The following is a 14,832-nucleotide window of genomic DNA, read 5'->3' on the forward strand; positions in this document are numbered from 1 at the left end:
TCTATCATTTTGATATTACACATTGGGAAATTATTTGAGAACTAAAATCAGTCATGTAGGTGGTATCTGTTCTTTAGCACCTTCCTGTTTAATTGACTTTATTTATAATTAGCTGTTGACTCTCACCATGATATAAGACGCATTAATGTAATCTGTTCCTTTCATTCCAGGCAACGGTGCAAGCCCCACTCGAGCACGCTCGGCTATCATATGGAAAAAACAAAAACACCACGTTTGCCTTCTTATATACACAGGACCCACCGCACTTTCTGAGATTGACTTGGTGAGTAATATCTCTCCCTGGCTCCCCTTTCTTTTTAAGAGTCCTCAGCTGAGGCAGAATGTAATATGAAATTTGGCTGCACATTCCCAGAGGACACAAGTATTAAGTTGGACTATGGGAGAGGCCTGCACAGCAGAACACTAAGAATACTCTGTGCAAAGATGACAGCGGAGTTCAGATAATTTTTGACCCAGATTTGATTTTCCTACAATTACACAAACACAGTATTTTGATCTCTGCCAACCCCTTGTCTATATACTTCTCCCCGCAAAGGGCTTAGAAAACAGTGGTCTTTTGAGTAGATAATCTCTCCAGTGATTACCCAGGCCTGTGTCTACTATACACACATTCTCCTCTGCTGTCTCCTGAGGTATTTATAAAAAGGTCACCACCTTCCAACAGTGCCTTGAGCTCAAAAACCAGAATAATTGAATGATGTAGTTCCAGGTATATAGACTAAGCCAGAGAGCAATTCCACACTGACAAGGGCTTTACTTTTTTGTTGGGTGTAGACATGGTAGAACTAGCCTCATTCTTGAACTTCGAGGTGAACTGAAGCTAGACTTCATGTCACGTGTGGAGACTAGACGGCACTGACAGCACCCCTCCCCCCAATATTTCTCCTATGATCAAACTGCCTCAGTTGCCCAGAGAACTTTTTGTCTTGGTAGTTCTTTATCTAAAATCCAGTGGAAAAAAATACATATCTAACTATATAAAACTAATTTAAAGAGCTTACATGGCACGACTGAAGAGTTTCTGTTCTTTTCTTTGTTACACTCCTTCTGCGCACTAAAGCATTCCACGTACTTTGCATTACACTGTGTCACCAGCTGAAAGAAAAACATTTCAGTTTTCATTTGAAGGTATAATTATGTCAACTAACCTTAGTGCAATCATCAGTTTACAATATTATAAATCGTATGTTGTACACCTTAAATTTACACAAAACACAAAAATCCCGCAAGGCATAATAACCATATTCCTGGAGAACAGAAACATTTTTTGTGTGTTTCAGTACTGGTGCTTCCGTTACCGTGGATTTTTTTTTTAACCGATGACGTGGGAGCAATAGTCACTGAATTGATATGGACTTTTCTATTGATGTCACTGCTTTTCTGAAGTTTTTTCTGTAATTCCTCATAGGCATATCAGACTAGGAAGGATTGCTTCATGGTATTAAGAATTGTGTTTCTTGAAGAAGATACAAGTTCTCGATTTCTTAACTGATATTATTCTAAAGGCCACTATTAGTTCAATACTTAGTTATTATTCCTGCTTTTATTACTTGGTTGAACCACTTTGTCGAACCTGGGTGGGTTTTTTTTTTTGTTTTTGTTTTTGGTTGGGGGTGGGGAGAAGTTCTGTGTTAATGGAGTATTTGGGAATGGTTTCCTCCTTCAGCTGTCTTTGGCATCAGTGGCCCTTGGTGAAGTGTGAGTTTCTGATGCTTGTTTTTCCTTTCTACTTGCATCTAATGGTGAGTGCCATAAAAGAACCAGCTACCTGGTTTCCAGTGAAATGAACTGGTTTCTTTGATGCAGTTTTTATAAAAGCATGTATAAGTAAATGTTTCAGCAATGGAAAAAAAGCAAAATTTAGAAAATGTTAGTACAAGACACAAGTATCCTAATTATTAATTACCTCAAGTGGCTTTAGAGTAGTTAGGAGAGCTAGCAAAAACGTTTTTTTTAAAAAAGATTTATTTATACATACTCGAGCTGGGGTACAGGCCAGAGAAGTAGGGGAGTGTGTGTGTGAGAGGACCCAACAGAGTGGGGAACAGAACAGGCAGACTGACTGAAATACACTGCTGAGGGGAGCAGTGGGCGAGACAGGAGAGGTCTGCCTCACCATATGGGTTGCTACCTGGCCGGCCAGCGATCAAACTCATGCTGCAGAAGCTGCGGATTGCTTCATAGTGCAGTGCTTAACCCCTTGCGCCCCCAGGGAGGCCCCAAAATAAACCTTTTTCATATCATGTGTTTGTTATAACTTGCTTGGCAGTCCAATTTATTCAGCTGAGATTCAGATGGAGTCTGAATCCATGGCGAGTTTAACCATGAAAACTAAGACTGTGTATGGATTTATCTCCTTTCCATCCTGACACAAAGTGAGAAATTAAAAGACTAATGAGAGACTAATAAATAGGAAAGTACTTAGTAATTGGGGAGACTGTTTGAAAATGATAACTTCTTTGAGATGACTTAGATTTTTGGATCTTAATTACTTTAATAGTCTTAACTGCCTTTATGCAATAATGTATTTAACCTCCAAAAGCCAGGCATTTCTTTACTTCCTTGCTCTTTTGCCAAAGAAATGTATCCAAAGCACTACCTTGAATTGTTTTTCCAGTCGTGTCTTTCCTCCTACTCCTGGTATGAGGATGCTGTTAACGTAGCTATGCAGCTGATTTGAAGATACTTCAGTCTCCTTTCCAAGAATGGCTTCCAACAAGGCATCATGGATGAAAATGTACTGCTCCTACAACAGACAGTAAATAGTCATCACCAAGGAGCACTCTGAAAAGGGTAGGTAGCCCCCTCTATCCGGGACATGGAGTCTACCTTCGATGACCTTTGCCCCAGCTTGCAGGGAATTCTGCAATCAGGTGCAGCTAAGTGCTTTGCTCCAACTCTTCTTCATAACTCATTTTAGTAGTGCAGCCAACAGGAGAAATGGGTCTTCAATGAAGGGCACTTAGAAGCATGCTCACATATTCGAGGCCAGACAACATGTTGAGCTCCCCAACTATCTGCTGTGTAGTTACTGAGAAATCCAGATTTAAGATGCTCACAAAAATGGAAACCAGTGAGCCAAAGAATCGTTATCATGGTTGGGATGCCTTCTAATACAAACCTGTCAATTCCTTCAAGCCCTTAGAGAATGAATGTTTCTCCTCAGCACCATCTGACTTTGAGTTAGGAAACTGTGCTGGACTCCCACAGGAGCGCTGGCAGCTACTCCTTACCTCAGTCTGGACGAGGTAGTTGCGCTGTGTCCTGATATGCTTCAGGAATCCCAGGACATTAACTGTGCTTTTGTCTTTTATCTGTTGCAGCATGCTGTCTATTACAATGTAGGTGCCTGTCCTGCCCACACCAGCACTGGAAAAGAAATGAAGATATTCAACTTAGTGACTTCTGCTTTATTCTGTCAGTAACATACGACTAATCTCTAATGAGAATAGAAACGATACAGGTTATTCAATCCATCAACATCCGAAATCTGCATTAGGACTTTTCCTAGCTCATGAATCTGGAGGGAGAGAACAAATTGCTGTACACTTGCCTTCGCAGGCTCCCCTGAAGCTCAAGCAAAAGACATCACTCAGTGAAGCAGAGACCCAAAGATGTCTCTCTGGGCAGGAGCCTCCCCCACCAGAACTACATCTGTGAAGGCATGTGGCTGGTTTTCTATCTCTAATGATCCACTAACTGGCCCTTCAAAAAAAACACACTTTCTGTACATCTCCCCCAGACTGTTCCTATTACCTGTAGCTTAACACCAGATTAATACTCAGTGTCAGAAAGTTCCTGTTAAAAGGGGTGCCGCTTTCCTTTAGTGGTAGAAGAACAGCACATCTGGAAAGCATGGTCTCTTTTGTTAGTCACATTTCATAATTGTTATTAAAAATCTCCAGAGGAGCTAAGTGCTGGAGTACTAACTAACACACTGCTTTTGGCAGATTCCCCTTCTCACACAGCTCCAGTAACAACCAGACTCAGTTTGATAGACTTTCCTCTCAGTGATTCCTAAATGGGCTCGTTCTCATGGGATTTTAAACAGAAGATGGGTTCCAACTGCTGCAAAGGACTTTCTTTGTGTTAGCATATTATATGAGCGGTCCCAAAGAAATGCTTAGAAAATGCTGAGCAGCTACCCAACATCAATCCCAGAATGCAAAGTCTAGTTGAATACCAAAGCAAAAATAAGCCAAGAATGCAATCGCAAATGAAACATAATAAAAGCGTTTCTAAACAACTTGCTGAAGTTGTTTAAGGTAGTTAAGGAAGGAAAATAGGCTTTACAGAGGGCTTTCCCAGTGCTTTTTAAAAGGCATTTTATGTAACACATATCAACTAAAAAATTGAAAATCTTTTCATACATGCAATAAATATTATTTAGAGGAGCTATAGAGAAAATCCATGCACAAAATGTCAAATCCTGTAGGGTGGAAACTTGTGTTTAAGCTCAGCTATTTGTTTTTATAGTAAGTGCATTCTTTCTATCCTTTGTCATCAACAGTGAGGATTTTATTAATATAAAATGACGTTATAAAAAGTAGAATGTCATCTTGTGAGAGCAGATTTTGTTATAACCTCCGATGCAGCAGATGCTTTCTTAATGGTGTGAGAACAGAGTCACTTCACATAACACTAACAGGTCTGACCGGCCTGGTCCCAGGGAAAGACCTGGTTTCTACACCAAGCACAGCGTGGCAGGGCCACAGCAGTCCAGGCTCACAAGACCACAGCCCTAGCTCTGCCCACTTCAAATGCTGAGCTACAGGCAGGGGAGAGTGAGGGGTGTCCTACCTGCAGTGCACCAACACAGGGCCCATTTCTGGCATTCGGGCTGCTGAGGATCGCCTCACGAAGGTCAGCACGGGGAGGGCATACTCAGGAACGCCCATGTCCGGCCACTGCGTGTAGTGATACTGGATTACCACCCTTTCATTCTGGCGCCCCTTGGGGTTCCCCTTCTGACCCTAGAGAAAGGTGAAAACAGAGGTCTTTAAACAGGGGTGTGGAGGGAGGGGTGTGTGGCCATCTCATGCCATGAGTGAGACCTTACCTGGCCGGAGAGAAAGTATCAGGTGTCTCTTAGGAAGAAGAGAAACATGGTTTAATATTGTAGCAAGAATGAATGTCTGATTTGGATCCATCCTAAGCACTTTGTAATTAGTCTACAGCCTCCATTTCCTGGGTTCCTGACCCAAGTGCACAAGGCCTCAGGGGGTGTTGCGTTTATCTGGACCTTCGGGAACCTGTGCTGGCAGCTGTTGTGCATGTTCCAGGAAGTGTGGGGGGAGACCCAAAGTGACAAATGATTCTCAAATCTCTAGAATCAAAAGCAGTAATAAATTTGTCCGTCACTTTCATAAATGAGATCTGCAAAGTAGTTTTCCTTTAAGGAGTGGAACATTTTACATTTTAACTACTTTGGATGAAAAATGTCCAAGATATATCAATGGCTGTGATTTTTTTTTTTTTTTTTTGGGTGACATGATTTTTTGATGACTCAGGGTCATTAATCAGCATTAAAGCTTGTAGGGTGTTTGGCTTTGTGCCAAAGGCTTTCCATGGTTTTAACTTTTTAAGTGTTCTGTTAACTCTCACTTTCCTGTTTCTTCATTTTTAGTTGTTTCCTTTTCTCTTATGCAAATTCTTATTTGAATTTAAGCCATTTCTAAAACAAGAGCTGTAAGTGGGGGCCATGTTTTATGAGTGTAACATCCTCCTTTTGTTTGATTTGGTAGGCTATGTTTTGGACCTTGGAACATGCAACAATTTCCCCCCATAAATTAGCGGTAGTCATACCAAAGAGATTGCTCTACATTTGTACAGCTGGCAAAACCACCGTACAGGGGTGACTGGTTAGGTTGAGCCACCTCTAATGCTTTCAGAATATTGGAATTGAAAAGTTCTATCAACAAACAGAGGCTGCTATATTTGTTGCTTACCAAAATCTAGAAAGACCCTTTTCAAAATAATCGAGGCTTCATGAATAAAGAATTCAATCAGGACAGTTAAATGCCAGTGTCTTTTATACCATACATTTATGTCAGTCAAAAGAGTTATGAACCAATTTTTCAGAAATAACTTTAAAAACCAAGTTGGTCATTCTCGTTTGGATAATTATTTTCATGCACATTTAAAAAGAGGCCCCGGCAGCCGGTCCAGTTCCTCCCATACCTTTTTCACTTTTGTATTTCTGATGGAAAAACGACGAACGGTGTAGCAGGCGTGTACTTTTGTGCTCTTCAGTGTGACGATAATGTTTCCATACTCCTCACTATTCTCTGTTGGCCAATACTGATCACATTTTCGCTGCAACAAGAAAAAAGTTGTAATTGTCCATGTGATTTCAAATGACAGTGTTTATCACATGGGAAGTTGGGCTGCAGTCAGTTAGGAGAGACCTGCTTATAGCTAAATTTGGGTTGCCAATGGCAAAGAGGGACTCCACAGTCCAAGTGAAGCTGTAGCGATTCTGAATAACAAACCTAAACCTTAGTCCTGATTGCAGCCTTTCTTTGGTCCCACTGCCAAACTTTCTTCACCTTTTCTCCCCGCCCTTCACCTCAGAAACTTAACTTCTCTTACTAGTGTTAAGTACTTTGTCAAATATATGTGTGATATATGAATGTTCAGTATTTGTCTTTGTTGTTCTGACTTGCTTTACTGCATGAGTTCCTCGTACTCTGCTGGCTTAGCCCTTTATCAGTCTAAATCAGCCTCATCTAATGTAAGATCATAACCTAAAATTCTAAAATATCATCATCTTAAAAGTTTTCCTGATCATGGGCAAGATGTTTAAGCAAGCTTGTGCATCCCTGGGTCTGAACTATTGTCAATACTAGTTCCCTGACTACACGTTTCTTCTTACTTCCTTGCTTTTGTTCTATCTGTCCCTTGTACCTGGGATGTCTTTCCTTCTCTTTGAAGCCTGCCTCACTGCTTAAATATCCCCTCAGCTATTAGCTCCTTTATAGTAGAGGCTGCATTTCACCCTATACTTTCTTCATTTCTATCATCACATTTAATCTATTCTTGCAAGTACTTTTTAGCTCTCTTTCTCAACAGACCTCAAGCAAGGTGTGGGTGGAAAGGACACTTCACTTCTGTAACTTCTTAGACCTGGTCAAATCGTACCCTAACGCAGGTAGCCCAGGAATACTTTCTGAATGAGGGAATGTGATTAAGATATTAAGCCAAGAGGCTCTTACTCTTCCTTTTTCCACAAGATTCGTAATCATGATAATGATTCCAGTGTTTTGTTCCCAAATCATCCGCCAGAAATCTTCAAATGTAGACTTTAAAGGTCCCTGTGTGGCGATGTATGCTTTTGCTTTGTTGTAACCCTTTAAAGATGACACAGCACAAAGTAAGACGAAAGCAGTATCACGGAGTGGTTAATCATTCAAGTGCCTTCCATAGTGAATAGGCTGTGTTTCTAGTGAAAGCTCTTTGCAGTATTAAAAGGTGTTCATGGTCTCTGCAGTACCCTTCAATTACCAGAAACAGGCTTATAAAAAACATTTGACTTACATCGACATAGTTTGCATTAATGTAGTCACTGTGCTTAGAGTCTTTTCCTGGTAAAGGTCTTAACTTCACCCTACTGTGATCATCTATAGAAGGAAAAAAAAAAATGTGTAATTCAAAATCTAGCAGCTTTCTAAAGCACAAAGCAAGGCAAACAGGCAACGCGGCATCTCTCAGAGGGCCCGGAGAAGCCCTTTGGCAGATAACTAAAAGTTCAAAGCCATCCCCAAAACCCAGGGGCACTTCTACCTCACGTACTGACCTGAGAGTACCCAAAACAGGCAAATTGAGGTTCTTTGTTAGTTCATGTAAAGCAACTGCAACCTGCAACCCTCAAAAACTTCCTTCTCCTATATTTCAAAACCAAGTTCCAAGGCCTTTGATTACCCACTTACAATGGCATCAAAAACCCTTAGAAATAAACTTATCAAAAGAAGCACAATATTTGTAAAATGTAGACATAAAACATTGTTGAAAGAAATGAAATTTAACCTAAAAGAAAGGGAAGATCCTGTCTTCATGAAGTAGAAGGCAATATTGTTAAGATGGCAGTGCTCCCCCAATTAATCTACACATTCAATATGATCCAAATCCAGATTCTAGCAACATTTTTGCAGTGATAGGCAAGCTGATCCCAAAATTTATTAGAAACACAAGGAAGCTAGAATAGTCAAAATAATCTTAAAAACAAAGTTGGACAACTCAGTTTTTTTTAATTTCATAACTTACTACAAAGCTAGTAATTTAGACAGTATAGTAGTGATATAAAGTTAGATAGACTTACTAATGGAAAGAATTGAGACTCCAGAAATAAACCCTTACTCTTTTTTTACCTTCTTAAATTTTCCATTTAAATTTTTTTTTTTAAGATTTATTTATTTATACAAGCACTGGGTACAGTCAGAAGCGCGGGAGGGTGAGAGAATTCACCAGAGCCAGAGCGGGGAGCAGAGCAGGCAGAAGGACCCAAGTACACTGCTGAGGGGAGCAGCGGGCGGCAGGAGAGGTCTGCGCACCATGTGGGACCCTCCTCCGGTGGCCGGGGAGCAGCTGGGGATCGAACCGGCGTTGCAGGGGCCGCGTGCAGCTTCGCAACCCAGCGCTCAACCGCTGAGCCACCGGGGAGGCCCCTATTTAATTTTTTGGAGGCAACACTGTATGAGGTAGAGATAAAGGATCAAACCACTTCAGATGTATGTTGTACCTCACACCCACCACCAAGGCACCCATATTCTATGGTCTGTTGATTTGTCAACAGGGGTGCTAAATAACTCAGCCTGGGGGGAGGGGAGGCATGAAAAGCTTCAACATTACTAATCATTAGAGAGATACAAATCAAAATCACAATGAGATATCACACTCAAAAATTATCAAAATGACTCACAAAAAACAAAGTAGCAAGTGTTAGGGAGGATGTGGAGAGGATGGAACCCTCATACCTTGGTGGGAATGTAAAATGGCAGAGCCATTTCAGTAGTTTCTCAAAATTTAAGCATAAAGTACCCTATGGCCTAGGTATTCCATTCCTCTGTCTATACCTATACATGTCTACACGAAACCTAAACAGATGTTCAGAGCAGCATTATAGTAGTCAAAGTGTAGAAACAATTCATGTCTAACACATGAGGAATGAATAAGCAGAATGTGGTATCAATACCATGGAGCGTTTAGCTATAAAAAGGAAAGAGGTACTGATATACAGTCCAAATGGATAACTTTTGAACATACTCAGTAGAAATGGGCACAAAAGGCCACATACTGGATGATTCCATTTATATGAAATGTCCAAATAGGAAAACATATAGAGATAGGAAGTAGGTTTTTAGGAGCTGTGCAAGAGGGAAAATTTGGGTATAAGGGTCTCATTGGGATACGGAAAATGTTCTAAAACTGAGATAGTGGCAACAGTTATACAACTCTCTCACATACTAAAAACCACTGTAATGTCACTTAAGTTTACATTTAACTTCAAATTGTGGACATTATAGAGTGTGTGAATTGTAGGTCACCGAAATAGTACGCTAAGAAGAGTCTTTATTATAGTGTTCAAATTTAAATGGTCCAATTTAAATACACTATTATATAAAATTCTGTGTTATGTGTTATCATAATGTGTATTTACAATAAACAGCTGTGCCCCTGACCTTAATAGCAAAGCATATTTCTTCCATTAGTGATGCAAGCCTTAATGTCTGTGGCAGGTAGCATTTTGACCACATTCTGTGCTTAGGTGGTCCTCGAGGCTCCCCAAGAACAATGCCTATTAATCTGAATCCCAAACCTCCTGGATTCTCCTGACTTAAGCACATGGGCCATAAGGACCAGAGGCTCATCATGTAAGGTAGGGAGCTAAGGTAGTCTTAGAAAGATCACTTTGAAATTCAACTCTCTTGACTCAATTATCGGCATTTATATTGAAAATCTGGTTCTCACTGGCTAAAAGCAATGTCAGGATAGTCAAGTGACATTCCAACTGTGCTTCCCACGTCTGATATGAAATCAGTTCATGAGAAAATAGTGAAGCTCAGACCATTTCCTTTTCATCACCTTATTATCAAACTGGCATCTAATGAATGGCTAAGGAGGCAGAAATGTGCCCACTTCTTATACACCGGACAACGGGCTAATGAGGCGTTCTTGCAGTTGTAATTCTTTCTGGACATCCTAATTCTGATACTTGGCTTTCAGCTTATACTCAGCATGAAGATCTAATTTCCTTGCAGTTGAGGAGAGTTAAAAGTTTATTACTCACATGCTAAAATGTTGATGTATCTGTTTTTGTGCTTGTTATCTGGATGATTGGAATGTTCTGCAGTAATGTTCATATCAGCTGTACAGCGCTGTACTTCCTAGGGATGAAAACAAGCAGAAGATTTCAAAGATTTTAGATGCATTTCACAAGTTTAACAGTACGGTTGTAGAAAGAAACTACAGATTCAGAGGCATGGAATATTACTTACTCCCCGGCTATAGACACCATTACCTCCCCAAACTCAACTTCAGGGGTAACTATTGACATAGCCGTAACAAATGTGTGAAAGATGTGAAGATAATTCATCAATCATCTACTTTATTCCACATTTTGATCTAGGCCTGGGATTACAAAACAGCATCTCTTTTTGAATGTGTCTTAGTCTGGTGGGTGAGAAAAATGTGCAAGATGGTAATGACAGTCAGATGTGATTAGTAGAAAAGACGCCAGAAGAAACTATGATGGGAGCATACAGGAAGAGAAGAAGGTTTTAGACAGGAGATAATTCACCTGAGCCTTAGAGAATGAACAGGAATACACCAAGCAGAAAGATATTCTCAAGCATGATTTGCAATGTTTGTTGACTATATAACCTTGTTTAGAACTATCCGACTTCAGACAAGGACTCAGTCTGAAATGACACGGATCTTCAACCCACCTAATAATCATACATGGCTCAGTTATGTACAGTCCTAGAGAATTACCTGTTATGTCTAACTTTACTTAAATTATCCTTCTTTAGAAAAACAGCCACGGAAGAAGTAACCCAGGTAAGGTTGCTGAAAAACTAAATACTTCTACCCTGTGTGCTCCAAACCCAACTAATAAGGGAGCCATTAGCAGTGCACAGATGCCACAAAGAGCAGGAGCAAAGTGACACAAAATTATCAGGAGAAATGTTTTACATGGAACAGATGTAACAGAGTTTAGGAACACAGAGACTTTTTTTCACAAAGGAATTGCATAGCAATTATTGATGTTTCCACAGCTTTTACATTAAGCATAAGGAAAACGAGGAGCTGGTTGTCTTTTCTAGTCACTTCCCTGCTAGGAGTCCCTCTCTTCTCTCCAAGGAGGAACTCACTGAAATCAAAGAATTTAACAAAGGTATGAACACAAAGGCTCCCTATTTAGTCACAGAAACCATAGATTCGCTGAGTCTTGGAAGCTGTCTATGGAATTTTTCACAATTGCTGGTCGTTCCAGTTGTCCACTAAAAAAATGAAAACGAAAAAGCCCCACAGGCATTAATTCAGCACACCTCTCTGGGGGAAGTTTGTGTTTCATGACAATCCCTCCTCTCCTCTGACTCTTACAAAATGGGACAAACTTTGCTTTTTTCTGTTCTATTCCAAAATGTTTCATAACCTGGAATTTGGCAAACTCAGGCTTCAAGGAGCTGATGGCCGCCTTTGGCTCTTTTGTCTCCAATACGACAATGAAGTGTGAGCACAAAGTCATGAGTCTCAGATCTGAACACCTATGAGGACAGAAGCAATGCTGGCCATAGTCAGAATATTTGGGGGACCCGCCTTTTAGAACTGCCTCAGAAGTCGGTAGTATATTCTTTTGAAAAGTATCCAAACAGAAAACCTTTAAAAATGGAAGTGTATTCTGAAAGACATTACGTTCGATCTATATAAAAATCCCTGAATTAAGCTGAAATCCTTGGGCTCTGGGGTTTGGAAAACCATACCTTTGGCATATACCTCCTTCAGGTGTCTGATGCTGAGGTGTCTGGTGCTGAGAGGTTTTAGCATAAAAATACTTTCATTTGAGATTCATCCCATTTATTGATATTTGTCCCCCTTCTGTGTGGCTCTGTTTGCACTGGCCATAGACTGAGGCTGGGCCTCTATTACAATATAATGCAATTGACCAGTCTGCTTGGGAGCAGCTGTCTGCACTGTTTAAAGCACTCATTCAATATGGCCAATCAAACGCTTTGTTATCTAAAACCTTTGGTCAGATCTGTTGCCTCTATTCCACTTTGCCAATTATGTGAATGATAGAAAACAAAGAATAGTCATAAATAATGTTAAATCTGATTTTATTAGAACCCCGGGGGTTTGCCTAAGGCCTCTGACTTTGTCTTGTGGATAATAATGTCATCTGTAATTCCTTGCAGTGCTGCTTGGCTCATTTAGATGCTGATAATATCATCTGATCCTGGAGTGGCTTTTCTCTATCAGAACTGGCATTTCAAAGTTAATGTGATTTTAATAGGTGTTAAAACCCTTTGAAGTGACACTGGCTGATGGACTGTGTGGAGTAGTGCTCTAGTCGGCGCTGAAACACAGTTTAATATTTAAGCTTGTTTGTATTGGACTGTCTATAACAAAACTCGAATTCTCAAAATGAATATTCTGAGTATCACCAGGCACATGCCCACAGACAAGAGCTAACCAAAAGCAAGAGGTTTCCAATAAAGTCAAAATTTGAAAACGGACACCGAACAGCACTACAAGTGGACTGACTCAGAATTCTCGGGAGAGGACCAGGGCTGGACGACCTTATGCCTGGTGTGGCTGAAGCCAGAGGCTGTCCAAGGGCAGGTGGGGACCCAGTTTTCTACCATTTGTGGCTCAATTGAAAATAATAACTGAAGAAAAATACATCCAGCAATCTTTCAGAGTCCTCAGCTTCACAAAGCAAGCCGCAGAGAGAATATTCTGGACCTGGTACCAAGTGTTAGACGGAGCGTATCTAACATTCTCAGTCTGAGCTCGGGCGGTCCCCACTGTGTTCAGGGAACTGTTCCACAGACTCAGGAGTTCGGCCCAGGACAGCAGCCCCAGGCTGAGTGTGGGACACAGAAGCAGCCCTCCCGGTACTGCCTCCACCGTGTCTCGCATTTCCCTGCCTCTCCTCTGAGCACGCTACAAACTGTGGCTATGCTGCTTTTCTCCTTGCAGCTTTGACTTTGCTATTCTCTTACTCCGAGACTTTGGACAGATTCCAAATTCCTGAGTGAGGCTTTCCCATCCTATCTCCCGCTAGCACCCTTCCCCAGGCCAGACAGTTTCGAGTCTATTGCTTTTGAAAGACCTCATGATTTCCTGCTCTTCGCCTCACTGCCATTACCTGCTCTTCCCTCCCGGTCTGAAGCCACAGGCCTTTTATCGAAAATGATGGCCTTACCCCTCCAGGAACCCAGCCCACTTTTGGAGAGCGCTACATCGTAGCGCCTACTGCCCTGTAGCTAATCTTTAAAATAACTTTTCTTAGGTGCTTTGTGAGATTGGGTTAAGTCACTTTCCCCCCTCAATCTTTATAAAAACTTCGACTTATCTCACTATGATTTTTTTTCATATGGAGGATTTAAAATATTTCTCTTGAAGCTATTGAAGACGCAGCTGGCATTCTGTCACAGAGGAAGCTCTATGGGGTCTTCTCTGTCCCCGTGCACGGAGGCAGTCTACCCTGGGACTCCACGCCACGCCGTGGCGACACTACATCTCTGCATCTCACATGATGTCACTGTGGCCACTGGTCCCTCAGCACATGGGCTCAGGTGGACAAAGCTTTGTTCTCTTGATTTAGGATGAGCAACCGGCCCAAGTTTAGCTCAGCTTGAGTTAATTGGAACAGAGGCGATTCCCCCAGGATCTCATCAAGGGGTATGGGACCTCTGGTCTCATCTCTGCATTCAGCTTTGCTTCAGACTCCTGCTTATTAATTCCCTTGACCCCAGAGCCTCGCTCCTCCCTTTTCTTCAAAGAGTGTGCTAACACTGCACCGTAGAAGCCTCTCGGATGATGACTGTGAAGGCTGGTCAAGAGGGAGGCTGAAGTCTATGCAGGTAATGGATGGAATATTCATGAACAGTATATTGAGACAAGGATAAATGTAATTTCCAGTGACTGCAGTATCTGCTAGAGGTATAATGTCCCTGCTTTGAACAGTCTCCAGAATATGTCTGATCAAGACAGAAACCTTACTTTTGGCATCACTTCTAGCCCAACATCAGCATTGCCACCAAATTATTTTTCTATTCCTCCTTCAAGCCACAAAGTTCTGAAACTACGGCAGCTATTTAATAGGTGGGTTTTTTTTTTTTTCCCATTTCCATCTCCATCCAAGATTTTAAACCAAGATGGGGCAAGTAGAACTCTGAAATAACCACTCAAAATTCACAGGAGCCCTTTCTCCTGTCTCCTCTTCCAGAGCTGTTCGTATTGGTACTTACTCTGCATTGCCCTCTTCCTGCTTTACTTGTGTACATTCTTGTCTCCAACATGCCACCCCTTGCCCCCCATTTCCTTGTGACTGAACTCCCAAGGACAAGGTCTCTATTCTCTGTGCACCGTATATTAGATCCAGAGAATAGGAGGCACTCAGTAATTTTGATGAGTTGTTTTATCTCCTCTTAATGGCCAAGTATCAACTGTTAAGTGCTATTTCTCTATAATCTTCACATTTGTTTGATTAATTTTAGGTCTCCATTCAGATTGGTACTACATTTTTAATGACAGATTCATAACTATCTGGGAAGTTTCTAGACTCTAAAGATCAGGGTCCTAGCA

General features: G+C 41.2%; 1 protein-coding gene across 2 annotated transcripts in view; it reads right to left on the bottom strand.

Moving 5' to 3' along the window:
• PTPRG (protein tyrosine phosphatase receptor type G) overlaps window positions 1-14,832 on the bottom strand; it is a gene marked incomplete at both ends in the record, with an annotated part of 658,283 nt that overhangs the window by 11,622 nt on the left and 631,829 nt on the right. For both annotated transcript variants that reach the window (XM_084246972.1, XM_084246971.1), the window contains 9 exons: window positions 127-203; window positions 1,023-1,116; window positions 2,621-2,767; window positions 3,255-3,390; window positions 4,822-4,994; window positions 6,202-6,336; window positions 7,236-7,370; window positions 7,558-7,640; window positions 10,307-10,403. In XM_084246972.1, coding sequence (XP_084103098.1) covers window positions 127-203; window positions 1,023-1,116; window positions 2,621-2,767; window positions 3,255-3,390; window positions 4,822-4,994; window positions 6,202-6,336; window positions 7,236-7,370; window positions 7,558-7,640; window positions 10,307-10,403 — 1,077 coding nt within the window. The remainder of the gene's footprint in view (window positions 1-126; window positions 204-1,022; window positions 1,117-2,620; window positions 2,768-3,254; window positions 3,391-4,821; window positions 4,995-6,201; window positions 6,337-7,235; window positions 7,371-7,557; window positions 7,641-10,306; window positions 10,404-14,832) is intronic.

Source organism: Talpa europaea (genome assembly GCF_964194135.1).
Source record: "Talpa europaea genome assembly, chromosome: 11".
NCBI lineage: Eukaryota > Metazoa > Chordata > Mammalia > Eulipotyphla > Talpidae > Talpa > Talpa europaea.